Genomic DNA, 27,859 nt, shown 5'->3' with positions numbered 1-27,859 from the left:
GTAAACTAAGTTTTCTCCTTCAATGACGGGCACTGATATGGCTGCACTGACGGGCACTAATAAGGCGGCACCAATGAGGTGGCATCAATAGGCATTGATAGGTGGCACTGGAATGCGGCACTGATGGGCACTCATAGGCGGCACTGATGGGTACTTATGGGTGGCACTGATAGGTGGGCACTGATGGGTGGTGGGCATTACTTGTCTGATCTGCTGCATAATGTTGGGCACTGATTGGCATACATTTGTGGATGACCATGGGGTACATACCTGGCCATCCACATGTTGGGAGCTTTCCTGGTGGTCCAGTGTGGGCATCCGAGGGGGCGCTGCACTAACAATCAGAGCAGACCCCCCCCCCCATCAGGAGAGCCACCAATCGTCTCTCCTTGCATCTGTCAGACACGAGTGAGGAAAAGCTGATCAGCGGCTTTTCCTGTTTATGTCGTGATCAGTCATGATTGGACACGGCTGATCACGTAGTAAAGAGCCTCCGCCGGAGGCTCTTTACCGAGATCGGTGTAGTGGTGTGTCAGATTGACACAACGCACCAACGATCGCCGCGATGCACGGGCCCGCGGCGGCTGTTATCTTGCTGGACGTTATGACGCCCAGTCAGGATAACTGAACCACCGCCCGTCATTCTGCTATAGGCCGGGTGTAAAGTGGTTAGAGACAAATCCACTCTGCAATACAAGTGTACTCACTATAAGTCTGAGGGGAAGTACTGGTGATTTTATCATCCAATCATGTAGAAGCAAAGATGCTGTTTTTTTTATTTTAGTGTATGTCCCCCTCGGATCTCCAGCAACTGCACTTCCAAGTGCACTTGTAGTGCAAAGTGGATTTGCCTTTAGTAAATAAACCCCAAAGTCCAAGATACCTAATAATTTGGGGTGTACACAGCAAAATGCTAGAGTGCAATATACCTAATGGGGACACTATTTAGATTGAACTGTGTTTCCCCAAGGAAAGACATTGGTAGGGTTTTACCCTCACTTCCTGTTTGGCTATGTGACAGGAAGTGAATAAATTTGAAGGAGAAAGTGGCAACATTTGGGAGGTGTCTTCACCCTATCAGGGGTGCAGACATTACCAAAAACTGACAAGACTTCTAATCCCTCTGCACTCTATCCCCAAGTAAAAATAAGAAATGATTTCATTTAGTTTAACTTTGCAAATACACATTCCTAAGTTCAACTGTGATGCATGTCAATGGCCCATTTAGACCCTGTTTAATAGAAAACACCATTTGCCTTTCACTATAAACATTTGTTAGTCCAGTCCTGGAAATCTGCATCTGCTTTACTATTAATTTCCATAAAAATTGGGTTCCTGCAGCTAGATGCGTCAAATGCATTTAGATGCGCGACCGCTGTGTATGTGAGATGCGCAACTGCTGTGTGCGCGGATGTATGTACCCGAGGCGCATATCTGGTTCCCAGAAGCGGTGGCCAGCACACAGGAATGATGTCACGCCTCCCCAGGAAGTTGCTTGTACTGCTGCCAATTTCTTCCCACCACCATGCCCCGCTCACTCTTCTCTGAGGAAGAGATGATCCTTATTTGCAAATTAAGAAAATTTGATTTATTTTTACATGGGGTGGTGTTTGTGTGGGTCATGTGTGTATGTCTAAATGATTTGGCCTCAAAACACACACCTACTTCACGTGTACAGATTCACTTCTTGGCCAATGTATATTGCTTCAGTGTGTATGCATGTAGGTTCTTGTGTTCATCCGGCAGAGAGAAGTTGGGTAGATGCCACACTCCCAATTCTGGAGGCATAATAATGGTCTAGCTCAGGGGTCTTCAAACTACGGCCCTCCAGTTGTTCAGGAACTACAATTCCCATCATGCTTAGTCATGTCTATGAATGTCAGTTTTACAATGCCTCATGGGATGTGTAGTTCCGCAAAAGCTTGAGAGCAGTAGTTTGAAGATTCCTGATCACTCTAGCATGTCTTGACAAAAGATGGTTTTTCATGTGCCTTGTACAATGCCCAAGAAATATTGTTAGGAAAATACAAGTGGGTCATGGCACATCTACATTCCAAATTTGGCACTTAAGATGGTCAAGCACTATGCAATCTGATTGGTCAATCTCTGTACAACTCGATATTCAGGCAAAATAGGTAATAGGAAGACGCACTTGAACAATTAATTAAAAATATAGGAAATCAAACAGGCTCTTGCACTAAATCTAATTTTATTTAAGATTTAACTGATTGTAGTGTATGATCACCTTTAAAGATCAAGATCTGAACATATTAATTTATTGGGTTTAGAAACACTTCTCTGAAATGTATTGAAAGATTTGAGTAAAAAAAGAAAAAAAAAACATTTCAAAGATATTAGGAGTGATAGGAATGAGATTAGAATCAAAAAGGGTTAATTAACTGAGAACACCTACTAATTTCTTAACAAGACACATCCGAGATGGAATTAACCAACTGTATTGGGCGTGCGCTATTATCAATGAGAAAACAGCAGTTACCCCAGCGCCAGTTACCCACGCACCATACACCTCCCTTAGTGGTATAGTATCTGATCCGATCAGATCTATACTAGCGTCCCCAGCAGTTTAGGGTTCCCAAAAACGCAGTGTTAGCGGGATCAGCCCAGATACCTGCTAGCACCTGCGTTTTGCCCCTCCGCCCAGCCCAGCCCACCCAAGTGCAGTATCGATCGATCACTGTCATTTACAAAACACTAAACACATAACTGCAGCGTTCACAGAGTCAGACCTGATCCCTGCGATTTCTGACAGTTTTTTGGTAGCGTTTTGGTGAACTGGCAAGCACCAGCGGCCTAGTACACCCCGGTCGTAGTCAAACCAGCACTGCAGTAACACTTGGTGACGTGGCGAGTCCCATAAGTGCAGTTCAAGCTGGTGAGGTGGCAAGCACAAGTAGTGTCCCGCTGCTACCAAGAAGAAGACAAACACAGGCCCGTCGTGCCCATAATGCCCTTCCTGCTGCATTCGCCAATCCTAATTGGGAACCCACCACTTCTGCAGCACCCGTACTTCCCCCATTCACATCCCCAACCAAATGCAGTCGGCTGCATGAGAGGCATTTTCTTTATGTCCTCCCGAGTACCCCTACCCAATGAACCCCCCCAAAAAAGATGTCGTGTCTGCAGCAAGCGCAGATATAGGCGTGACACCCACTATTATTGTCCCTCCTGTCCTGACAATCCTGGTCTTTGCATTGGTGAATGTTTTGAACGCTACCATTCACTAGTTGAGTATTAGCGTAGGGTACAGCATTGCACAGACTAGGCACACTTTCACAGGGTCTCCCAAGATGCCATCACATTTTGAGAGACCCGAACCTGGAACCGGTTACAGTTATAAAAATTACAAAAAAAAGTGTAATATATATATATATATATATATATATATATATATATATATATATATATATATATATATATATATATATATATATATATATATATATATATAAAATAGGAAAAAAAAAATAGTTGTTTTATTGTTTTCTCTCTCTCTATTCTCTCTCTATTGTTCTGCTCTTTTTTACTGTATTCTATTCTGCAATGTTTTATTGTTATTATGTTTTATCATGTTTGCTTTTCAGATATGCAATTTTTTATACTTTACCGTTTACTGTGCTTTATTGTTAACCATTTTTTTTATCTTCAGGTACGCAATTCAGCTGCAGCGCGGATTTATTTATCTTGACAGCAACAGCGTTTGCTCCCACGATATATAAAGCCGTGACTCCAGTGGAGGCGATATATGCCGAAGCGTGGGGGTAGTAGGGGCGGAGGAGCGTTTTGCTCCTAACTTTTGGGGCAGATGCCCCCATGCTTCGGCATATATAAATGGTGCATGTATGCCCATCATTAGAAGTGGGTGGATGAAGGGAGGCATTCTAATGGTGGGCATACCCACCGATCAATCTCTTTTTTTCGTTCAGCCCACAGGCTGCATGAAAAAAAAAAAAAAGAAGGATTACAATATATGCCCAAAAAGGACCAGAAACGAACTGGTATGTTGCTGGACTTTGAGTGGTTATACCAGAATGATATTATAAAACGTGAGCAGTGCTAAAAGTAGGTGAACAAGCATATAGAGTGATATATATGTAAACAAAAAAAGTCCTAAAGGACTCGGAAATAGCATGTATGAAACACAATTAAGGTCACAGAGTAAAAAAAAAGAAGGGGGGGGGGGTAAAAATAAGTCCAAATAGTGAAAAAATGTGAGTAAATGGATATTCAGTCCAGATAGAAGAGGGAAAGGAGTCCAACCAAAGATGTACGGATAAAAATAATTCAATCACAAAACACCAGCATGTGAGGGGATCCACCACTGTGTGTATTATGCGCTTACCAGATGGCAAGCTTTAGGTTGCTGTACAAGCTTACTAAAGCTTGCCATCTGGCAAGCGCATAATACACACGGTGGTGGATCCCCTCACATGCTGGTGTTTTGTGATTGAATTATTTTTATCCGTACATCTTTGGTTGGACTCCTTTCCCTCTTCTATCTGGACTGAATATCCATTTACTCACATTTTTTCACTATTTGGACTTATTTTTACCCCCCCCCTTTTTTTTTTCTATGACCTTAATTGTGTTTCATACATGATATTTCCAAGTCCTTTAGGGCTTTTTTGTTTACATATATATCACTCTATATGCTTGTTCACTTATTTTTAGCGCTGCTCACGTTTTATAATATTTACTGTTTTGTGTATATCCCACTTATTTTGAGCTGCTGCTTTATATTTCACCAGGTAGCGCGGTATAATTTTTTATTTATACCAGAATGATGCCTGCAGGTTTAGTTATCATCTTCGTATCATTCTTTTCAGCCCGCGGTCGGCTTTCATGTAAAAGCAATTCTAGCGGCACCCCCCCCCCCCCCCTTACCGTCTTCCGTGTTTTTCTCTGGCTCTCCTGTCCCAACAGGGAACCTGAGAATGCAGCCGGTGATTCAGCCAGCTGACCATAGAGCTGATCAGAGACCAGAGTGGCTCCAAACATCTCTATGGCCTAAGAAACCGGAAGCTACAAGCATTTCATGACTTAGATTTCGCCGGATGTAAATAGCGCCATTGGGAAATTGGGAAAGCATTTTATCACACCGATCTTGGTGTGGTCAGATGCTTTGAGGGTAGAGGAGAGATCTAGGTTCTAATAGACCCCAATTTTTTCAAAAAAGAGTACCTGTCACTACCTATTGCTAAAGAAAAAAAAAAGGAAAGGAACAGTTTAAAAATAAGATAAAAAAGCAAAAAAATTATAAAGAAAAAAAAAAAAAAAAAAGCACCCCTGTCCTCCCTGTTCTCGCGCAAAGGCGAACGCAAGCGTCGGTCTGGCGTCAAATGTAAACAGCAATTGCACCATGCATGTGAGGTATCACCGCGAAGGTCAGATCAAGGGCAGTAATTTTAGCAGTAGACCTCCTCTGTAAATCTAAAGTGGTAACCTGTAAAGTCTTTTAAAAATGTATTTAGTTTGTCGCCACTGCACTGTTTGTGCGCAATTTTAAAGCATGTCATGTTTGGTATCCATGTACTCGGCCTAAGATCGTCTTTTTTATTTCATCAAACATTTGGACAATATAGTGTGTTTTAGGGCATTAAAATTTAAAAAAGTGTGTTTTTTCCCAAAAAAATGCATTTGAAAAATCGCTGCGCAAATACTGTGTGGGAAAAAAAATGAAACACCCACCATTTTAATCTGTAGGGCATTTGCTTTAAAAAATATATATATAATGTTTGGGGGTTCAAAGTAAATTTTCTTGCAAAAAAAAATAATTTTTTCATGTAAACAAAAAGTGTCAGAAAGGGCTTTGTCTTCAAGTGGTTAGAAGAGTGGGTGATGTGTGACATAAGCTTCTAAATGTTGTGCATAAAATGACAGGACAGTTCAAAACCCCCCCAAATGACCCCATTTTGGAAAGTAGACACCCCAAGCTATTTGCTGAGAGGCATGTCGAGTCCATGGAATATTTTATATTGTGACACAAGTTGCGGGAAAAAACACATTTTTTTTTTTTTTTGCACAAAGTTGTCACTAAATGATATATTGCTCAAACATGCCATGGGAATATGTGGAATTACACCCCAAAATACATTCTGTTGCTTCTCCTGAGTACGGGGATACCACATGTGAGACTTTTTGGGAGCCTAGCCACGTACGGGACCCCGAAAAACCAAGCACTGCCTTCAGGCTTTCTAAGGGCGTAAATTTTTGATTTCACTCTTCACTGCCCATCACAGTTTCGGAGGCCATGGAATGCCCAGGTGGCACAAAACCCCCCCAAATGACCCCATTTCTACATGGGGATTATGGGTGGAATATTGTTTATAAATATACATAGCAACATATTTAACCCATTTATGATATGAATATGCATGTAATTATTTTTCTACATGGGGATTATTGGAGGAATATTGTTTATAAATATACATAGCAACATATTAAACCCATTTCTGATGAGAATATGCATATAATTATATTTCTACATGGAGATTATTGGTGGAATATTGTTTATAAATATACATAGCAACATATTTAACCCATTTATGATATGAATATGCATGTAATTATTTTTCTACATGGGGATTATTGGTGGAATATTGTTTATAAATATACATAGAAACATATTAAACCCATTTCTGATGAGAATATGCATATCATTATTTTTCTACATGGGGATTATTGGTGGAATATTGTTTATAAATATACACAGCAACATATTATACCCATTTCTGATGAGAATATGCATATAATTATATGCATATAATTATATAATTGTAATGTGTCTATAATTGTTCCGTTGTATTCTCATCCTGGTCGAGGCCCCTTCACGTTACTTGCTTCTTGGCGGCTCATATATGGTGGGATAATCCCATCCTCCTTTAGTGAAGTTGCTGGGTGTGTGGGACTATGACCGTGGCATCCAGATCGTGTGATGGTATTGCCAGCGTCTCCCATTTCTCCGTGCAGTTAGTACGGGGCATGTCGTGGACTGGCGTCACGTGACTGCTGTGACGTCAACGCGTTTCGCTAACTGATTAGCATAGCTTCGTCTGGACTAGTCTCGACCAGGATGAGAATACAACGGAACAACTATAGACACTGTTGGCTATGGTAATGTAGTGAAGCCTTATCCTCTTATCTACTCCATTCACCCAAAAGCGCTGGTTGAATAAGACTGCACAACAAATCATCTTTGTGCTTGTTTTGGATAGACTGCCAGAATATCCAGTTACTATATTTGTGGAACTTTATATTAGTAGTCTTCTGATAGTTGCACAGCTGTCATGCTACAGGCGAATCCATGGACATCACTCATAAGTCTACCGGATTTGAAACACTGCTAACTACTTCACAGTGGGACACTTGTTAGCCAGCTGAGATATATGACGCTGCTATATGACACTTGAACTGATATATTGAGACATACAGTCTTATAGTCTGGCTTTCCAGTGACATAGACGATACTACATCCATGCTTATAACTTGAGAAAGCAACAACAAATCTTTTAGCCAGAGATGACCAGCAGCAAGGCAGTGATATTGACCAATCAACGGCAACTATTCCAGTTGAAGACGACTATCTATTATAGAGTTAAATTTATAATCCAGATAGCAGTGCCCACATTTCATTAGTTACCAAACTTTTCACAACAACTTTTTCCCAGCAGCAATTATATATCCATTATGTGTGTGAATCAATGCTCAATGCGAGCCCCCGGGGGGCCATTCACAGTGGAATTGAATTAAGGTCTCTTATAACACCTAATAAAGGCTTGCTGTCCCTTATATACAGTACATATGCATTAATGCATACATGCGAGGTTATTGCATATCAATCTCACTGTGAATGGTAGATTGGTGTCCGGACTACCTGTGTTAGAGGTTTTATATGTTTTGTCATGTTCAGGTTTTTGTCTTCAATGTAGGTTTTTTTTTTTTTTCTCTTTTTCTTTTTCTGATTGAAGTTAGAACTTTACCCTCCTGTGAGAACCTTGAGGAGGATACAGAGAGAAGCTGCATAGTCAATGAAGGTGTCATTTATTAACTTTTTTAATATAGTCCCAATGAGGGCAAATAAAATTTGGCATTTTTAAAGAAACATACCCAGGTTAGACTTCTTTGTTGCTGAAGTAGCCGCTCTTTGATCCTGGTAGGGATACCGGGATCTATTTGTTTGTTTGCATTGATTCTTTGGCTACAGCAACAGTATCGTATTTAGGTAAACTTTAATAGGGTGTATATAGATCACCCCTTCATGGGTTTTTGTTTCTCTCTCTTTTTTTGGCTGTCTGTGCATCATATTGCCTTCACCAAGAAAGATGCAATCAGCAAAGCCAATCCATAGTGCAACAATATAGTACAAAACTACCCAACAAATGCAGATGTAGGTGTGAACTGTAACAAATAGCAGGAAGGAACACCAACCTCCACTCCAAAGCTGCCAAAAGCTCCTCCATCTTTGAAAAATTCTCTTCTGCCTTCTGGCCGTTTTCCCTGTGCAGAGAGAGGGGTTGGAAGAATTGCCCATTTGCTTGTCAAGTTTTTATACTGACTCATAACATGCCACTTTTATTATAATTTATTTAAGCAAAGGTATAAATTACAATATAAATAAGGTTCAGCAGAGACTCATTTGATTCTCCCATACCTGTCTGCAGGTGGCTGCTCTCTGGCCTTTTCCTTATCCACGTGCATTTCCACTGGAACGTCAAAAGTACAAAAATCAGACATTAAAAAGAAATAGTCATTTAAACCGTGTCATATGCTAGAACTGTAATAAATGCACTTATCCATTTATATATTAAGAGATCCTCTGTGGCGTGTGTATTACAAAAGCAACCAATCAGATTCAATCTTTCAGATTCCAGGTGACAGTTGGTACCTGGAAGTTTCAATCTGATTGGTGGCTTAAGTGACAGGCAATTCATTTTTAAAGATTAACTCTTGCCTAAAGAAAGGACTAGGGCATTTAAAATTAGGGAGCCGGTGAAATCACTAAATATAACCAATTATTACATTTATATCTGTTCCTTGAAATGACAGATCTGAAGGGCATACAACAGGGAAAAGCAAGGATTTTATTATCCACAAAGGTATAAAAATGACCCTTTAGTGACTTTTCCAATGACAGTTTCTGATTCTCTTCACTTTTATTATCACTCTACCTGCTAAATTAGGAGTGTTCCCATTCCTTTTGCTGCATGATTCATAACATACACTCAGTCACACTATTAGGTACATTGCTGTAAATGCAAACAACCAAACAGTTAAAGTGGTTACTAACATCAGACACGAAATATAAACAAAGCATATCCCTCTATAGTATGTACTTGTCTCAGTTAAGAGCACTAATGCCCCGTACACACGGTCGGATTTTCCGAAGGAAAATGTGCGATCGGAGCGTGTTATCGGAAAATCCGACTGTGTGTGGGCTCCATCGGACTTTTTCCATCCGATTTTCCGACACACAAAGTTTGAGAGCAGGCTATAAAATTTTCCGACAACAAAATCCGATCGCATCAATTCCGACCGCGTGTGGACAATTCCGACGCACAAAGTGCCACGCATGCTCAGAAGAAATTCCGGGACGGAACAGCTCGGTCTGGTAAAATTAGCGTTCGGAATGGATAGAGCACTTTCGTCAGGCTGCAATGTTTAAAATTGTTTAATACAGCGCAATCTCTTCTTCTTTATAATGCTAGAAGAATTAAGTAGTTTTGCTGCTCATATTCACACAGACTTCTCACAAACTTATTTCTTTATTATTTATCGCGATTCCCTCAATATATTTTGATTTGTCACATATGACAAAATTTTTTGGGGGTTTTTTTATTTTTGGTTTGTATTTTTTTCAAGGCTGATGTTTTTGTTTTTTTTACTCCAGAATATTTTTGTGTGTGTTTTTTGTGTCAAGTTACCACAACACCATTATTATCTTGTATTATTTAATCTCAAGGAGATCGTTTGGTGTTTGTGTCTCTTGTTAATTTCACATTGTATTTTTGAAATGTACCTGCCTCCTCACAAACAAACTGTCCTTTTTGAAGGAAAACACACATAGGCGAGTATAATTGAAATAAAAATTCCTTTATTAAGGGCTCAGAACGAAACAAAGAGGGAGGCAACGCTGGAGAAACAGCATAAATTGGCGAAGCCTTTGGCCCCCAGGGCAGACATCAATTATTTTACTGCAAAATTGGTGGCCTGAGGAGTCCATATGTAAGGGAGTGCAGTCTGGTCCATAAGTCCCAGAGATCCTGAAAGCAACAGATGACATGTATGTCCCCAGGCTGTGGTACTACAAGAGGCTGCATATTTTGCCAGACCAGACTGAGCCCAGGGCCATCACTCTCTGGTCTTCCTTCCACGCTTCCTTCCACGCTGTGGCTCTGGTGTTGGAGATGTGGCAGGACGAGGAGTAGGACCTGGAGGAGGAGGAGGACTATGTGTGAGGTCACAAATGTGGGTTGCACATGTGATTTGGCCCCTCAACCCCTTATTTAGAGCTTCCAAAATTAAGAACTCACACAGGAGTAGTTGGCCCTCCTCCATCTGCATCATTTTGCATGCAGTTAGGCCAGCAAAGTCCTCCTCCACACTGTGGGGTGTTCTGCGGGCCTCTGTAGCCTCCTCCATGTTACTCCTCTTCCTGCCACTTTGTCTTTGAAGGTGTAGGGGAGGGACCTGGGTATCAGGCAGCCTGCTTGGCCCGGCCACCTCCTGGCTGAGACTTCTCTGTGTATGAAAAAGGGACATGGTTTTAGTTTTTGCGTCATCAATCACAATCATAAATTAGTACTCCAAACGAACATCTATTTACCATCATTGATTGGACAACCAGCAATATTTAGAAGAATGCTATACCTGGCTCAAGCTGGGCTCCTCCACATGTTGCTGCCTGGAAGGCCCAGGTTGGACATCAGAAGCCTCAGCTGAGGTGGAAGGAAGCGTGTAAGGAAGAGTGGAGAGTGCTGGCCTGGGTTCAGTCTGACCGGCCAGAAAATGCAGTCTGTCATAGTACCACAGCCTGGGAACATAAATGTCATCTGCAGCTCCTGATCTCTGGGAATCCTGGACCTTCTTGTGCTCCCTTAGATAAGTACTCCTCAGGCCACCAATTAGGATCTTCAAATAGATAATGTCTGCCGTGGGGATAACCGTCTTCACAAATTGCAGCAATTTATCCCGCGCTGCCTTCCTCTGTTTGGTTCTTATATTCAGGGTGGTTTATCTGCCATAGACAAGGCAGCTCCCTGAACATACTGTATCTATGAAGATTGGCATAAAGTCATGATCCTTCAAGATATCCATTTTAACTGCAAGACACAACACAAGACAAACCCTAATGTCAGCCTAAAGTCTTCTAAACTTCTTCCTCCGCTCACAGATCGTACGTACTACGCACGCGTGTTACGCTTTATAGACACTGCGCATGCGTGAAACTCTGCCCGCCCCTGACTTTCTTTCTAGTCTATTCCCCGCCCCTTCTCGTTCGGCGCAGTGGGGAAGAGCACATGGCGGAGACAGAGCAGGTGTCTGATAATTACAGCAACGAGGAGGAGGAAAGCCCGGAGCCTGAAACGTCCCGATCCAGAAAGAGACGATTTAAGGCATCAAATATGTCCTTTGGGGAGATGTTGGAGATGGTGGACATCCTGAAGAAGGCCGACTATGACGGGAAGTATGGACCTTACCCCAACCCCAATGTCCGAAAGGCCAAGATCATGGCGAAAGTGGTCAAAAGTCTGCACCGGAATTTCGGGGTACGAGATCGAAAGATCAGCTCAGGAAGCAGTGGTCGGACCTCAAATTAGGAGAGCATGAGCAGTACAGAAGGATCCGGAGAGTGCTGCAAAAAAGTAAGTAGTTGTCCTGTGTTCCTATTCTTTATTTTTCTTACGTTCGTGCTGCTCCATGTGCTTTTCTTAACCGTTGTACAGTTTAAAATGGCAACTTTTGTGTTCATGGGCACATTTTTTCGTATAAAACATTGTTCGTTCGGCCTAGAAAACACCATTGTTTTGGCCATATGCATTTGCCAACATTTTTTATGGCCTACTTGTCTGAAAATAATTTTTTTGTGTAGATGGGTTTGTAACTAGAATGAAATGCAAACTAGATTCTGTGTAAGGGGAGGACACTCAGCAGTTTTCACATCTGGACGCTGGAGCACTAGTGTGGGACACAAGAACACCCTTTTTATTAGGTGGTCCACACAGGTGCTCCAGTGTATACTATAGGGGTGACTCCATTTGTGAAGCTTGTACTAAACAGGTAAAGTATTGAAGCTTGACAAAGGACAATAAAAATTCAACATCTTGGAACTCTGCCAAAACAGACAATTGTATCCCCACTTCCAAGCAATGTTTCATATTCCTATTTCTGCCATCAAATATCTGTGTGCTAAGTATACCTATTTTTTTTTTTTACATAGGGGAGAAAAGACTCGGAGGACACCCCTCATCCGAGGAGACCAGAGACCCCCACCTCATGAAGAAGTGGAGACCCACCCAAGCCAAGCAGAGCAGGAGGAGGAAGGAGATGTGGTGGAAATTGTCACAACAGGTGAGTGTCTGCGACCACAGGCTCAGGTAAGAGATGGATGCCGGCAGATTTATAATACATGGTGTGTTTTTGTTTCTATCTTTTTAGGTGATCGTGATGTTGTGGATCCAGATTATTTCTCCTCTGAAAGTGCACAGATCCTGATTGGGGAGATCATGGGGTGTAATAGGGACTTGGAAAACATCCAGAAAAGCATCAATGTTGTTAAAAAAAAATGAAGAACATCATTGATGTTTTAGGGAGAGTTTAAAACCAAGCAAAATCCCTTTTTTGGGGGGCTTTTTGTGAGCTAAAAATTTTTACCATTTTTTTTTACATATTTGCGAAAAGCCAAATTTTGAAGATGCACACAGTGTGTCAACATGTGGTATCTGCCATCACGGGAGATCAATGTATGCGTTTTGGGGGTGCAACCCCTTCCTCGATAATTAAGTAGTTGTGAGGAAGGGGTTGCACCCACAAAACACGTCCCTTGATCCTCCGTGATGGCAGCTAGCACATGTTGACATTCAGCAATTGGTGTGCATCTTCAAAATTTGGCTTTTCCAGGGGTGACTTCACCCCATCTGAACGCAATATCAAACACAGTTTGTAAATACTCATGTCTGATATTGCCTTCAAGTTCTACCAAATGTGAACTTTGTAAGTTTCGTCTTTCTTGTTGGTTTTAAACATGCCTGTTTCTATTTCTACTTTTTCTAATGTGACCCCAAAATTGTTATTATTATTATTATTATTATACAGGATTTATATAGCGCCAACAGTTTACGCAGCGCTTTACAATATAAAAAGGGAGACAATACAGTTATAATACAATAAGATACAAGAGGATTAAGAGAGCCCTGCTCAGAAGAGCTTACAATCTAATAGGGTGGGGCAGGTGGAACAAAAGGTTGTAACTGTGGGGAATGAGCTGATGGAAGTGATAAAAGATTAGTTAGAGACGTTATAGGCTTTCCTAAAGAGATGAGTTTTCAGGGATCGCCTGAAGGTAGCAAGAGTAGGGGATAGGTGGACAGGTGGAGGTAGCGAGTTCCAGAGGATGGGAGAGGCTCTGGAGAAATCCTGGAGACGAGCATGAGAGGAGGAGATGAGAGGGCTTGAGAGTAGGAGGTCTTGAGAAGAGCGGAGAGGACAATTTGGGTGATATTTGGAGATAAGATTGGTGATGTGGCTCGGAGCAGAGTTGTGAATGGTTTTATATGTTGTGGTTAGTATTTTGAATTTAATTCACTGGGTGATTGGGAGCCAGTGTAGTGATTGGAGGAGAGGGTTGGCAGACACTGAGCGGTTGGTAAGGTGGAGAAGTCTGGCAGCAGCATTCATGATAGACTGGAGAGGGGATAGCCTATGGAGAGGCAGGCCAATGAGAAGGGAGTTGCAATAGTCAAGGCGAGAGATAACAAGGGAGTGAACGAGGAGCTTGGTGGTTTCATTTGTTAAAAAGGGGCGAATTTTAGAGATGTTACGGAGGTGAATTCTACAAACTTTTGACAACAATTGGATTTGAGGCTGAAATTACAAGTCAGAGTCTAGGATTACACCTAGTACCCTGGCGTGAGGGGAGGGACTGATGGTTGCATTGTTGATTTTGATGGAAAAGTCGTGGAGGGGGGCACGGGCGGGGGGGAATATTAATAGCTCAGTTTTAGAGAGATTTAGTTTAAGGAAGTGGTGCGACATCCATGCTGATATGTCAGTTAGTAAGTTAGTAATGCGAGAGGAGACTGAAGGAGTGAGGTGAGGAGTAGACAGATAGATTTGGGTGTCATTGGCGCATAAGTGGTACTGGAAGCCGTGGGCGGTTATCAAGTGACCAAGGGAGGAGGTGTAGATAGAGAAGAGAAGGGGTCCAAGAACAGAGCCTTGAGGGACCCCCACAGAAAGGGGCAATGGAGAGGAGGAGACAGAGTTGTAGGTGACACTGAAGGAGTGCTGTGATAAATAGGCAGAGAACCAGGATAGAGCAGAATCTCGGAGGCCAAGGGAATGTAGTTTATTGAGAAGGAGCGGGTAGTCAACAGTATCAAAGGCTGCAGAGAGGTCAAGTAGTAGGAGTATGGAGTACTGGCTGTTGGTTTTAGCAGTTAGTAAATCATTAGTGAGTTTTAGTAAGGCAGTTTCTGTGGAGTGCTGTGAGCGAAAGCCAGACTATAAAGGGTCAAGGAGGTTACTTTCACTGAGGTAGGAGCTAAGACGGCTGTAGACTAAGCGTTCTAGAAGTTTAGAGGTGAATGGGAGCAATGAGATAGGTCTTAAGTTGTTCAGGTTGGCAGGGTCCAGTGAGGGCTTTTTAAGTATGGGAGTGATCTGTGCATGTTTTAGAGGGGAGGGGAAGGTGCCACTAGAGAGGGAGAGATTGAAGATGTGAGTGAGGGAGCATAGGATAGAAGAAGAGGGTGACCGTAGTAGTTGTGAGGGAACAGGATCCAGGGGATAATTGGTTAAGTGGGCATCTGAGAAAAGTTTTGTAACTTCTTCAGTAGTAGCCAATTCAAAAGAGGAGAGTGTTGAATGTGCTGTTAGGCAAGGTATGTTGGGCGGGGAAGATGTACGCACAGTAGAGGTATCCTCACGAATTGCATCAATCTCGTCTTTGAAGTGATTGGCAATCTCTTGGGCAGTGAGTGAGTTAGTGGGTAGAGGGGGTGGGGGACGAAGCAGAGAGTTAAAGGTTGAGAAGAGCCGACGGGGACTGGATGACAAGGAATTAAAAAGAGAGACAAAGTAGGCTTGTTTGGCAGCATGGAGGCATGAATTGTATTTTAGAAGGGCAGATTTATATAGGGTGAAGTCTTGCAGGCATTTGGTTTTACGCCACAGTCGTTCAAGAGCACGGCAATGTCTCTTGAGATTTCTAGTGTTGTCAGTTTGCCAGGGTTGTAACGGTCGGGGCCTGATTCTGCGTGTGGTTAGAGGAGCAAGTGCATCTAGTGATGATGAGAGTGAACTGTTGTAGACAGAGGTGCCCAGGTCAGGACAGAAAAGGGGAGAGATTTACAACAAACATGTTGGTTTGTTTTCAAAACCTTTTCTATGATTGTGCTGGTATTAAAAAGACTGTTAATCAAGAATGTGTGGATTATTGTTTCAAAGCTCCAAAACTTTTGTTGTGCTCTAATTGGTGTTTTCAGTGACAATGGGTGTTATTTCCTAAGGTAAAATCCACTTTGCACTACAAGTGCAGTTTCAACTGCACTTGTAGTGCAAAGTGTCTTTGCCTTTAGTAAATAACACCCAACAATGCTTTGTAATGTTACACAATCACGCCACTTTCAGGACTCACCACATTTCTGTCAGGGTCAGCTAAAAGAAACACAAGCAGTAAATGTCACCAAAGATTTTAGTAGTTACATTTTTTTTTTTAATTTGAAAAAGGTTTCAGACATTGTCTGGAATATTGATAGCCCCCCTACCCGCAAAGTAATCAAGGTATCTTAGCCAGACTTCACACGCACTCAGGGGGGGCAAGCCAGGACGGCCACTTTTAAGCGCCGTCAGGGTTGGTTCATTTTGAAGTCCAGCCTCAGGCCCAACTGAGCCAGCATAGTTGGCAGAATGTTGCCGTAAAAAGTTGTGTAGAACACAGCACGCCAGGATGATATGATTCAGTTTGTACTCCGCCATGTGTATGGAGGTAAGAAATAGGCGGAACCGGCTGGCCATGATTCCAAACGTGTTCACCACTCTTCTGGCTCTGGCCAGCCGTTAATTAAAAACCCTCTGGTCCGGGGTGAGGGTCCTCATCGGGAATGGCCGCATAAGATGGTCCCCCAGCGCAAACGCTTTATCCGCTACGAAGACGAATGGGAGTCCTTCCACATTGTCTTCTGGAGGTGGCAAGTCCAAGCTGCCATTCCTGGAGACGCCTGTAGAACTACGTCTGGGTGATGACTCCCCCATCGGACATCCGGCCATTCTTCCCCACGTCCACATACAGGAACTCGTAAGTAGCCGACACCACCGCCAACATCACAATACTATTGAACCCCTTATAGTTGAAATATTATGACCCCGAGTTGGGTGGTGGGACGATGTGGACGTGTTTCCCATTAATTGCCCCTCTGCAGTTAGGAAAGTCCCACCGCTGGGCAAAGTGGGAGGCCACAGTCTGCCATTCCTGTGGGTTGGAAGGAAACTGTGGAGTCAAACAAAAAAAAAAGTAGTCATTTTGCACATAAACAGGGAAAGCAGATTAGACACAAACATTCTTGGCCAACATCAAGATAACATTTATTTGAGGGAGTTTTTAAAGACCAACGTATAAGGTACACTTATCAGATTCCCCCTCCCCCCCTCTCATGGGCCATTTCTAACATTTTAGGGGGGGAGATCTTTTGGACAGGTAACCCTCTCCACTTCATTGAGAGATGAATGCCTAAATAATGTGTGTTACTTTGGCCAGCCCCTCCTTAGTTACACAATTGGCAGCCCACTGGACAGGTAAGAAGTGTCATAATACAAAGATATAAATACACACTGTAGACATTTGAGCACATTTGGAAATTCTGCTATTACCTGTCAAGATAATAATAGTATACAAAAACTTGAAACTACCATTTGAAAGTATACAGGCAGGCCCTTGCACTACATGCTTTGGGGAATTCATCCATACATCTGACCACTAAAGAGATGGGTATAGTGTGTATGGGTTTGGCAAAGTCAGCAGATAGATGATTGAGGATAGATAGAGAATTGGTATCAGCTGACTTAGCAGTTGGGGGGAGGGAGGGTTCCAAATTATTTGGGGACCCCCCAAAAAAAGCCTCTGGCAATCTGCCTGAATTTAAAGCACAAATCACATTTAAAAACATTTTAGGGGGTGTTTGGGGTAAAGCACTACTATGGAGCTGATAAAATACATTGTTAAGTGACTACATGAGGTGAATATAGGGCCAGGAGAGCATGCTGGGGAGGTAAGTGAAGGCAAATAGGTATGAAGGAGAAAAAAAAAAATTACATAAATATCCAGCATGCATGAGAACAAAGGGGACATTCACAGCATATTACAATCATGGTAATTATGGAATGAGGAAAGAAATACAATATATTATCAAACATTAAATACAATAAAATGTGATATTAAAGGATAAAAATCTTACCTTAATATACTCCTTCTGCAGGACCTGGATGATGGCAGAACAGGTCTCTGGTATAATGATCCCCAGAGCCTGGGGGGAGATGCCTGTCGAGAACTTGAGGTCCTGCAGGCTTCTCCCTGTCGCCAAGTACCGCAGGGTGGCGACGAGCCTCTGCTATGGAGTGATGGCTTGCCTCAAGCAGGTATCCTGCCTGCTAATATAAAGGGTCAGCAATGCCAACAAACGGTGAAATACGGGGTCCGTCATCCGGAGAAAGTTCCTGAAATCATTAGGATTATTCTCACGGATCTCACGGAGCAAAGGCATATGACAGAACTGGTCACGCTGGAGCAACCAATTCTTGGTCCATGAATTCCTCCCCACCCTGTTCATGGACTGGACTTGTGTCAAGGTAAGGACCCCAACACCAAGCCCCCGCACAGCACGAACTCTACAAGGAGTACGTATACGCAACATGGCTAGAAAACGGTCGGCTGCTCAGAACGAAGTAACAGAATGCACTGAAGAACAGCAAGGCCTGTGAAGAGCGACCTGAAAAACAGTAACGAACAAGAACACAATGACAAGAGTCACGTGTAACTCGCTGCACGCACTGAAGAGCAGATACAATCCCACAAGCACAAACTGAACAGCAGAAAACGATCTGAAAACCACGAGTCTGAAAAAGCGCGAATCGTCTCTCACCAAACTTTTACTAACATGAGATTAGCAAAAGGAGCCCAAAGGGTGCCGCGCTTGGTTCTGAACTGGCCTTTTCTAGTCTCGTCGTACGTGGTGTACGTCACCGCGTTCTTGGCGATCGGAAATTCTGACAACTTTGTGCGTGTGTATGCAAAACAAGTTTGAGCCAACATCCGTCGGAACAAATCCATGGATTTTGTTGTCGGAATGTCCGATCAATGTCCGATCGTGTGTACGGGGCATAAGTGTCATTTCTGTCTGCTGCTCTTTTCCTCTGCTATCAGCAAGAGTCACTTCTGACAAGTTTTTCGGACACCAAGAGAAAAATGGTGACAGGGGAGAGACCTCCAGCTGATTGACAGCCTCAGCTCTATTCCTGTGAACTGTGTGGAGGGGGTGTGTCTCAGATAAATGGGTGCAACTAATGTAGGAGGATTTGTTTAATCTCTATCACCTGAGGCCAGTCACTACACTGGGTATATGTAAGGATTTATAACCACTTTAACAGAAAAAAAAAAAAAGGAAATTATTAGCCCCATTAATGCCTAAGGGTAAAACAATTATTAATGCCTAAGCACAATTTTGCAACTTTGACATCTGTTAATAAAACTGTATATCACCACAATTACTTCTAAGTAAATTATATCTTGTTTTTTTTTTTGCAAGACAAATGGGCTTTCATTTGGTGGTAAATGGTTATGGATATCTCCTGATTTTTTATTTTATTTTTTATTATCAAAGGAAAACTGGCCCAAAATAGTTAGCTGTATATTTCTTGTGACTTCCATAACCTTCCACTATTTTTTGTCAAATTGAACAAACTAAAATTAGAAGCAGAATGGCTACCATGCACAGCTGCACCAAATTTTGCAAAAACTGGATGTGTAGGCTCCAAAATTTTTGTCTGATGTGACCACAACGTTATCTGCCAAAAAAAAAAAAATCTGAAGAGCAGGAGTAGGCATGCTCAGAAATGAAAGAACACATACAAAACGATTCAACACATTATGTCACTTCTGACGTTGAATTCTGTCGTCCAAAAAACTTCTGATGGCGAGTACCCTCTTCACTTTCGATTTGAGACTAGCATCCAACAAAAAACTGATGAAAATTCGTCCAATAATCTGATCGTGTGTACAAGGCTTAAGTGACTGACTCTAGAAAGATTGCGGTGCCAAACGTGGTGATTACCACATCTCAGGAGGAAAGTACCTTCATTTAAAAAGTTCTTTGTCCTGTGCAAAGATCCACCACACTTGCCACTTCAGTAGTGGGTGTTCACATTTTTGGGATCCACTACTTTCAAATTAGTCCACATACTAGGGGTGCAACGGATCAAAAAACTCACGGTTCGGATCATTCCTCGGATCAGGAGTCACGGTTCGGATCATTTTCGGATCAACAAAAAAAAAAATCTCCCCCACTGTAATATCCACAATCTCCCTATTGGCAGGGTGTGGCAGAGTATTGCAGGGTATTGGCAGGGTATTGGCGGGTATATTGGCAGGGTATTGGCAGAGTATTGCCAGGGTATTGGCAGGGTATTGGCAGGTATATTGGCAGGGTATTGGCAGGGTATTGGCAGAGTATGGAAGAGTATTGGCAGGGTATGGAAGAGTATTGGCAGGGCATTGCAGAGTATTGTCAGGGCATTGCAGAGTATTGTCAGGGCATTGCAGCAGGGTATTGCAGAGTATTGGCAGGGTATTGCAGCAGGGCATTGCAGAGCATTGGCAGGGCACTGCAGAGTATTGGCAGGGCACTGCAGAGTATTGGCAGGGCATTGCAGAGTATTGGCAGGGCATTGCAGAGTATTGGCAGGGTATTGCAGCAGGGCATTGCAGAGTATTGGCAGGGCATTGCAGAGTATTGGCAGGGCATTGCAGAGTATTGGCACTGCTGCCATCCGATCTCTCCCCTCCACTGTACAGATCAGTACACAGAGGGGAGAGAGGAACCGGCGTCATGATATGACGCCGGTTTGTTACAAGTGATCGCTGTAACACGTGCTAAACGGCCGCCGGGTGTACCAAGATGGCCGCCGCTCCGGAGCTAGGCCGAAGCCGCGGCCTTTCCTATGGCCGAGGCCACAGAGCGCACGGATCATGGATCGATGACGATCCGTTGCACCCCTACCACATACCATGATAGAAAGCCGAATATGGCTGTTCCATCAGACATAAAAGCAACTTTATTGTTTCAGCAATGTTAAGGACACTCCTCCCAGCTGCCAGAGCTGGCTGGAGTGTCCTTAATAGTGCTAAGGCAATAAAGTTCAAGCACTATTCAAGCTGGAACAATATAATTGTTTTTATTTCTAACAAAACAGTGGTGTGCTGCATCCTATTACGGTATGAGGGAAATATATAAATGCCTAGCATGCTAAACCTTGAGAACACAGCAGGAAACAATATCAGATGCCTGTCAGCTAGGAACTGAAATATGAAGCTACAGTGGTCGAGGGGTTAACACAGATATACAGTGCATCAGGAAAGTATTCACAGCGCTTCACTTTTTCCACATTTTGTTATGTTACAGCCTTATTCCAAAATAGATTAAATTAATTATTTTCCTCAAAATTCTACAAACAATACCCCATATTGACAATGTGAAAGCAGTTTGAAATCTTTGCAAATGTATAAAGAACAAAAAATAAATCACATGTACATAAGTATTCACAGCCTTTGCCATGACAATCAAAATTGAGCTCAGGTGCATCCTGTTTCCACTGATCATCCTTAAAGCGGAGTTCCACACAAAAATGGAACTTCCGCTTTTCGGAACCCTCCCCCCCTCCGGTGTCACATTTGGCACCTTTCAGGGGGGAGGGGGGTGCAGATACCTGTCAAAGACAGGTATTTGCGCCTACTTCCGGCATAGACTCCCATGGGAGTCTATGCTTCTTCCTGTCCCGACCGCGCTGTCTGCTGGGAACACACAGCTCCCAGCAGAAAGCGGGGACCACTAGGGACGCGCAGCGCGACTCGCGCATGCGCAGTAGGGAACCGGGAAGTGAAGCCGCAACGCTTCACTTCCTGATTCCCTCACCTAGGATGGCGGCAGCAGCTGCCGAGAACCGAGCGGGTTCTCGGCGTCCCCTGCCGACATCGCTGGACCCTGGGACAGGTAAGTGGCAATATATTAAAAGTCAGCAGCTGCAGTATTTGTAGCTGCTGGCTTTTAATATTTTTATTTTTTTTGGCGGTGTGGGTGAACTCCCGCTTTAAGAAGTTTCTACAACTTGATCGGAGTCCACCTGTGGTAAATTCAGTTGATTGGACATGATTTGGAAAGGCACACACCTGTCTATATAAAAAAGTCCCACAGTTAACAGAGCACAAACCAAGCCATGAAGTCCAAGGAATTGTCTGTAGACCTCCAAAACAGGATTGTATTGAGGCACAGATCTGGGGAAGGGTACAGAAAAATTTCTGCAGCATTGAAGGTCCCAATAAGCACAGTGGCCTCCATCATCCGTAAATGGAAGAAGTTTGGAACCACCAGGACTCTTCCTAGAGCGGGCCGCCCAGCCAAACTGAGCAATCTGGGGAGAAGGGCCTTAATCAGGGAGGTGACCAAGAACCCGATGGTCACTCTGACAGAGCTCCAGCGTTTCTCTGTGGAGAGAGGAAAACCTTCCAGAAAAACAACCATCTCTGCAGCACTGCACCAATCAGGCCTGTATGGTAGAGTGGCCAGACGGAAGCCACTCCTCAGTAGAAGGCACATGACAGCCCGCCATGAGAAACAAAATTCTGTGGTCTGATGAAACAAAGACTGAACTCTTTGGCCTGAATGGCAAGCTTCATGTCTGGAGGAAACCACGCACCGCTCATCACCTGGCCAATACCATCCCTACAGTGAAGCATGGTGGTGGCAGCATCATGCTGTGGTGATGTTTTTCAGGAGCAGGAACTGGGAGACAGGATTGAGGGAAAGATGAATGCAGCAATGTACAGAGACATCCTTGATGAAAACCTGCTCCAGAGCGCTCTGGGCCTCAGACTGGGGCGAACGTTCATCTTCCAACAGAACAACAACCATAAGCACACAGCCAAGATAACAATGGAGTGGCTATGGGACAACTCAGTGAATGTCCTTGAGTGGCCCAGCCAGAGCCCAGAATTGAACCAGACTGAACATCTTTGGAGAGATCTGAAAATGGCTGTGCACCGACGATCCCCATCCAACCTGTTGGAGCTTGAGGCTGGGTTCACACTATTGCGAATTGGATGTGATCCAATTCGCAATAGCAGGAGATTCTGACCGGCTCTTTCTGGAGCCGGTTCACACATCTCCACTGTGGCTCCGGTGCAAATTTGCACAGGATTCCTGTGCGTCTTTTGGTCAGTTTCAGGTCCGAATTAAGCCAAAAATTCGGGCTGAAATCGGACCTGAAACGGTGAACAGGGACGCACCGGAACCCTGCTGTGAGCCACATGCGAAGATAGTGTGAACCCAGCCTGAGAGGTCCTGCAAAAAAGAATGGGAGAAACTACACAAAAATAGGTGTGCCAAGCTTGTAGCATCATTCTCAAAAAGACTTAAGGCTGTAATTGGTGTCAAAAGTGCTTCAACAAAAGTATTGAACAAAGGCTGTGAATACATGGGATTTTTTTTTGTTTTTTATTTTTAATAAATTTGCAAAGATTTCAAAACAAACTTCTTTCACATTGTCATTACCAGCGTTCCGGCTCTTCCCCTGTGACCACAGGATGCACTGAGGACCTGCTACCGCAACACCACGCAGCAGGGACCATTTCCGGATCCGAGGAGACTCCAGGATAACAGACAGATGAGCCTATACTATATCTACTTCTTGTGAGTGTTTCTTGTACATTGTGCCATTAAAAATCAGTTTTAATACTGCACTTAGGTGGCGCTTCCTTTGTTCTCTCCCCCTTATTTTCCTGCATACAGAGCCAGCTCTCTGAAGACAGCAGCCACCCTAATCACCTCATCATCACCTGTATCTTTGGACTACCACTATCATACTTATGAACTTATGATCCCCCATCCTATATATATTGAGTACTAGTGTTTTTATCACTACCAGTCTAATTTAATTTATTTTATTGTATATTACACTGTATCCTGCGCTGACAGTTATTGTTACTATTGTCTAATTGCTGTTATCCAAGTGCAACCCTTTATGGGTAATAGATACGTGTACCTAATAAAGTAGCTGATGAGGGTAACACAACACCAAGTACCAATAAGAGCTGGACTCTTTTATAACATCAGTGCCAACTGTAAAGACCCGGAAGAACAGAGGTTTTACCACAGCAGACTACAGGTGATTTATAGGACCATTATATTATTCAACTCTCTATTATACACCTAAAATGAATGATCAGTTTTGGATAAATTATATATTTTAACAAACAGGGTCTTTTATAGCTTATTTGTGAATCTGGCTAAATCTTTACATTTCACCATCACTACCAGGATCAGAAATAATTGCTGAGAAGAGACAATTACCATGTATAATGTCTGATGCAGAGAACACGTGAATTCCGGACTTTCTTTTACCGCTTGCCACATCCTTTACTGCAAAACCAAGAAATTGGAGTCAGAACATTTTAAAAAAGAACTTTCTTATTTTTTTTGTTTGTTTACAAATTATTTTTATTAGGTACAAAAAGGAGGTACAAAATTCTTTTGTCATATGCCATAAAAAAGTACAATACAGGTATTTTACACATAAGATGTCATCAAGATAATAATCTCTATAATAGTTATATATATATACACATACATACACACACACACACACCACTTTCCATGGGGGCACCATGCGGGCGTTGCTTCCGAGTCCCGCTGTCTGTCAATGGACGCAGACAGCGGGACGGGGCCCCGCCCCATGTCATTGGATTTGATTTACAGCAGCGGGAGCCAATGTCATCAATCTGTCCAATGAGGACAGAGACAGTGGCTGGAGCTGCTGGGCTTGTGCACGTCGCTAAATCGGATGGACTCAGGTAAGAAAAAGGGCGGGAGGGGGTCTGGAGGGGGAGCTGCAGCAAAGAAGGTTTTTCACCTTAATGCATAGAATGCATTCTGCACAGATCTGGTCTGAAAGTCTTTGGCACCTCAGCAGTATTCACACTGCCTCCAGACCATATTGCTGCATCCGGGCCCACCACAGACAACCATGCCCCAACTTGTCCTCCTACACCTTGTTACCAACTTCAGGGGGTATTGGACAGGAGGTGTAGGGGAGGCACTTTCATCAATTTGGCCTCCACCAGGTATACCAGTACTTATTCTGCCAAGCTATACATATATAGTAAGATAACCTCAAGCCCTGATCAATTTTCTGCTGTGTCATTGTACGTCAACAATGTCCAAAGGCCACATTTTTCAAATCTGTCCCTTCTAATATCTGTTCCAAATGATCGATATTCAATGTTAACCCAACCTGGTGCATGACACTTTCTCATGTTTTATATTTATGAACTCTCAAACCCCATGGTTACCTAATGGTAAATGGTTACATTTTTATAGGGTGCTCTTTACCTATCGTAAGCAGCCTTGGTGTCTGGGATCATAACACAGCATGTTAAAGGTACAGTATACACCTAGGAATATACACCAGAAATAGTGGGAGAGTACAGGACAGAGGCTGTAGGACCCTATGGATTGGGTCTAGTGGTAATTATCTCTACCTCTACAATTCAACCCCTACTATTAACAAATAGACACATACACACGAAGATCAATTTTAGTACAAGCCAATTAACTTTCAAACATTATAGCGGATAGTGTTCACAGTGTGAACTGAATCAATCCCCATCATTGATTCAACCACTTTGCTAACCTTAAATGATGACCAGATTAGCACCAGACATGTGGATGTGTAGGTAACGTGGAACCAGATAAAATTGGCCACATCATAGGCCCCCTCTGCTATAGATGTGCAAGAGATCACAAGGACTTGATTCATTTACTTTGGCGATGCCAAAAACTACATTTGTACTGGCAGAAGGTTTTAGATACCGCAAATAAAGTATTTCAAGTTACTGTTCTGCTGGAACCTAAATATTGTCTTTTGATGATCTTGGGGGAGGTAGTACAGAAGGAGTTTACTAAACTAGTGATGAGTTGTCCCCTTTTCCATGCACGTAAACTGATTCTACAATTATTGAAGCCCTCCGACCCTCCCACACATAGATCATGGGTGACCAATATTGGTAATGCTATTCTTCTGGAACGGCAAATTTATCAACGCCGTGGTTGCTCTGGTAAATATGAAGAGCTATGGACCCCGTGTCTTGGCCCAAGTGACCTTACGTATCAGAGAACTTTTCAATGTATTGACAGGCCACAGTGTAAAAAAAGAAGAGAAATGAAAACAAGTCCTATTGAATCAAAAACCGACGGTGAAAAATAAATCTTCAAACCGTAATGCCATTTACCCAAGTATGGTACTGTTGCTGAAGCCACAGTGCCACACTGTTGACCTGTTGTACTTGGATATGATTCTTCTGGTACAGATACAGAATATTTTAATTATCCCAAAGGGAAATTGTGAAATTGTTACGACGTAGACACACTTAACCACTACGCGCCCGCGCTATAGCCGAAAGACGGCTACAGCACGGCGCTCAATTGCCGGGAGGGTGTCCCTGCACGTTCTCCTGTTTACTTCCTCCCTGCACGTCGCCGCGTACACGCATCGGGGGAGATCTGTGTTGGCCGTGTCCCTTGGACACGGCCAATCACAGATCGTGCTAAACTGCTAATCACAGCGGCCATTTAGCACTCGATCGGAGTGTACAATGATAGATGATCCCATATGTAAACATATGAGATCATCTCTCATTGCCGGCTCTCCTTCCTCACACAGAGACCGCGTGTGAGGAGGGAGAACGACCTGCAGCTGAAGCGTGAGTGTTTGAACACTAACACAGTGCCACACTAACACAAAACACACATGCCCACCTGTCCCCAGTGCCACATATCAGTGCCATCTGTGCTCAGTACCATCTGTCAGTGCCATCTGTCCTCAGTACCATCTGTCAGTGCCATCTGTCCCCAGTGTCACCTATCAGTGCCAACTGTCCCCAGTGCCCCCTATCAGTGCCAACTGTCCCCAGTGCCACCTATCAGTGCCAACTGTCCCCAGTGCCACCTATCAGTGCCATCTGTCCTTAGTGCACCCTATCAGTGCCACCTGTCCCCAGTGCCACCTGTCCCCAGTGCCACCTGTCCCCAGTGCCACCTGTCAGTGTCACGTGACATCTGTTATCAGTGTCACATGTCATCAGTGCCACGTATTAGTGCCATCTGTCATCAGTGCCACATCAGTGTCACCTGTCATCAGTGCCACATATTAGTGCCATCTGTCATCAGTGCCACATCAGTGTCACATGCCATCAGTGCCACGTATCAGTGCTATCTGTCATCAGTGCCATATCAGTGTCACGTGTCATTGTCCTGGTGCTCCAGGGCCTTCAAAAGTGTAATAGGTAGTCAACAAGTTAGATGTGTAAATCATGCTCCTAGAACACGTGATGGTGCTCCCTGCATGTTAGGCCTCTCTACGTGGCTAGGCTGTGAAAAAGTATCACACATGTGGTATCGTAATGCTCAGGAGGAGTAGCAGAATGTATGTTGGGGTGTCATTTGTGGTATACACAAGCCATGCGAGAAAAATAACCTATTACAATGACAATTTTGTGGGAAAAAAAATCTTCATTTTGCAAAGAATTGTGGAAAAAAATGACATCAAAAACCTCACCATGCATCTTACTAAAAACCTTGGAATGTCTACTTTCAAAAAAGGGGTAATTTGGGGGGTATTTGTACTTTCCTGGCTTGTTCGGGTTGCAAGAAATGAGAGATAGGCCATCAGGTGTGATCAATGTTTTATGATTTGCACCACAGCTTGTAGACTCTCTAATGCCGCGTACACACGAACGGACTTTACAGCAGACTTTGCTCGGCGGACTTTGACAGACTTTACGACGGACTTTCTGAATGAACGGACTTGCCTACACACAATCCACCAAAGTCCGTCGAATTCGTACGTGATGACGTACGACCGGACTAAAACAAGGAAGTTCATAGCCAGTAACCAATAGCTGCCCTAGGGTGGCTTTTTGTCCGTCGACCTAGCATACAGACGAGCTGACTTTTCGACCGGACTCGATTTCAACGGATTGATTTAAAACATGTTTCAAATCTAAGTCCGTCCAACTTTTGAGAAAACAAAGTCCGCTGGAGCCCACACACGATCGCATTGTCTGACGAAATCCAGTCCGCCGGGCAAAGTCTGCCGTAAAGTCCGCGGCATAACTTTCACAAAGACCAAATAATATGCATTAATTTGGGTTATTTTTACCAAAGATATGTAGCAGTATAAATTTTGGCCAAAATTTATGAAGAAAAATTAATAATTTGCAAAGTTTTATCACAGAAACTAAGAAAAAATGTGGGTTTTTTTTTCAAAATTTTCGGTCTTTTTTCATTTATAGCGCAAAGAATAA

General features: G+C 43.2%; 1 protein-coding gene across 1 annotated transcript in view; it reads right to left on the bottom strand.

The window, feature by feature from the left end:
- The window catches only part of LOC141127961 (piRNA biogenesis protein EXD1-like), a 117,163-nt gene that overhangs the window by 65,257 nt on the left and 24,047 nt on the right, over nt 1-27,859 (bottom strand). Inside the window, exons 3-5 of the mRNA XM_073614888.1 lie at nt 23,850-23,918; nt 8,669-8,720; nt 8,446-8,514 (exon numbers count right to left, since the gene is read on the bottom strand). Of these exons, the coding sequence (XP_073470989.1) occupies nt 8,446-8,514; nt 8,669-8,720; nt 23,850-23,918 (190 nt within the window). The remainder of the gene's footprint in view (nt 1-8,445; nt 8,515-8,668; nt 8,721-23,849; nt 23,919-27,859) is intronic.

The sequence above is a fragment of the Aquarana catesbeiana genome, linkage group LG01, assembly GCF_042186555.1.
Source record: "Aquarana catesbeiana isolate 2022-GZ linkage group LG01, ASM4218655v1, whole genome shotgun sequence".
Taxonomy (NCBI): domain Eukaryota; kingdom Metazoa; phylum Chordata; class Amphibia; order Anura; family Ranidae; genus Aquarana; species Aquarana catesbeiana.
The sequence above is the reverse complement of the archived record's forward strand: the minus strand, read 5'-3'. Positions and strand labels throughout refer to the sequence as shown.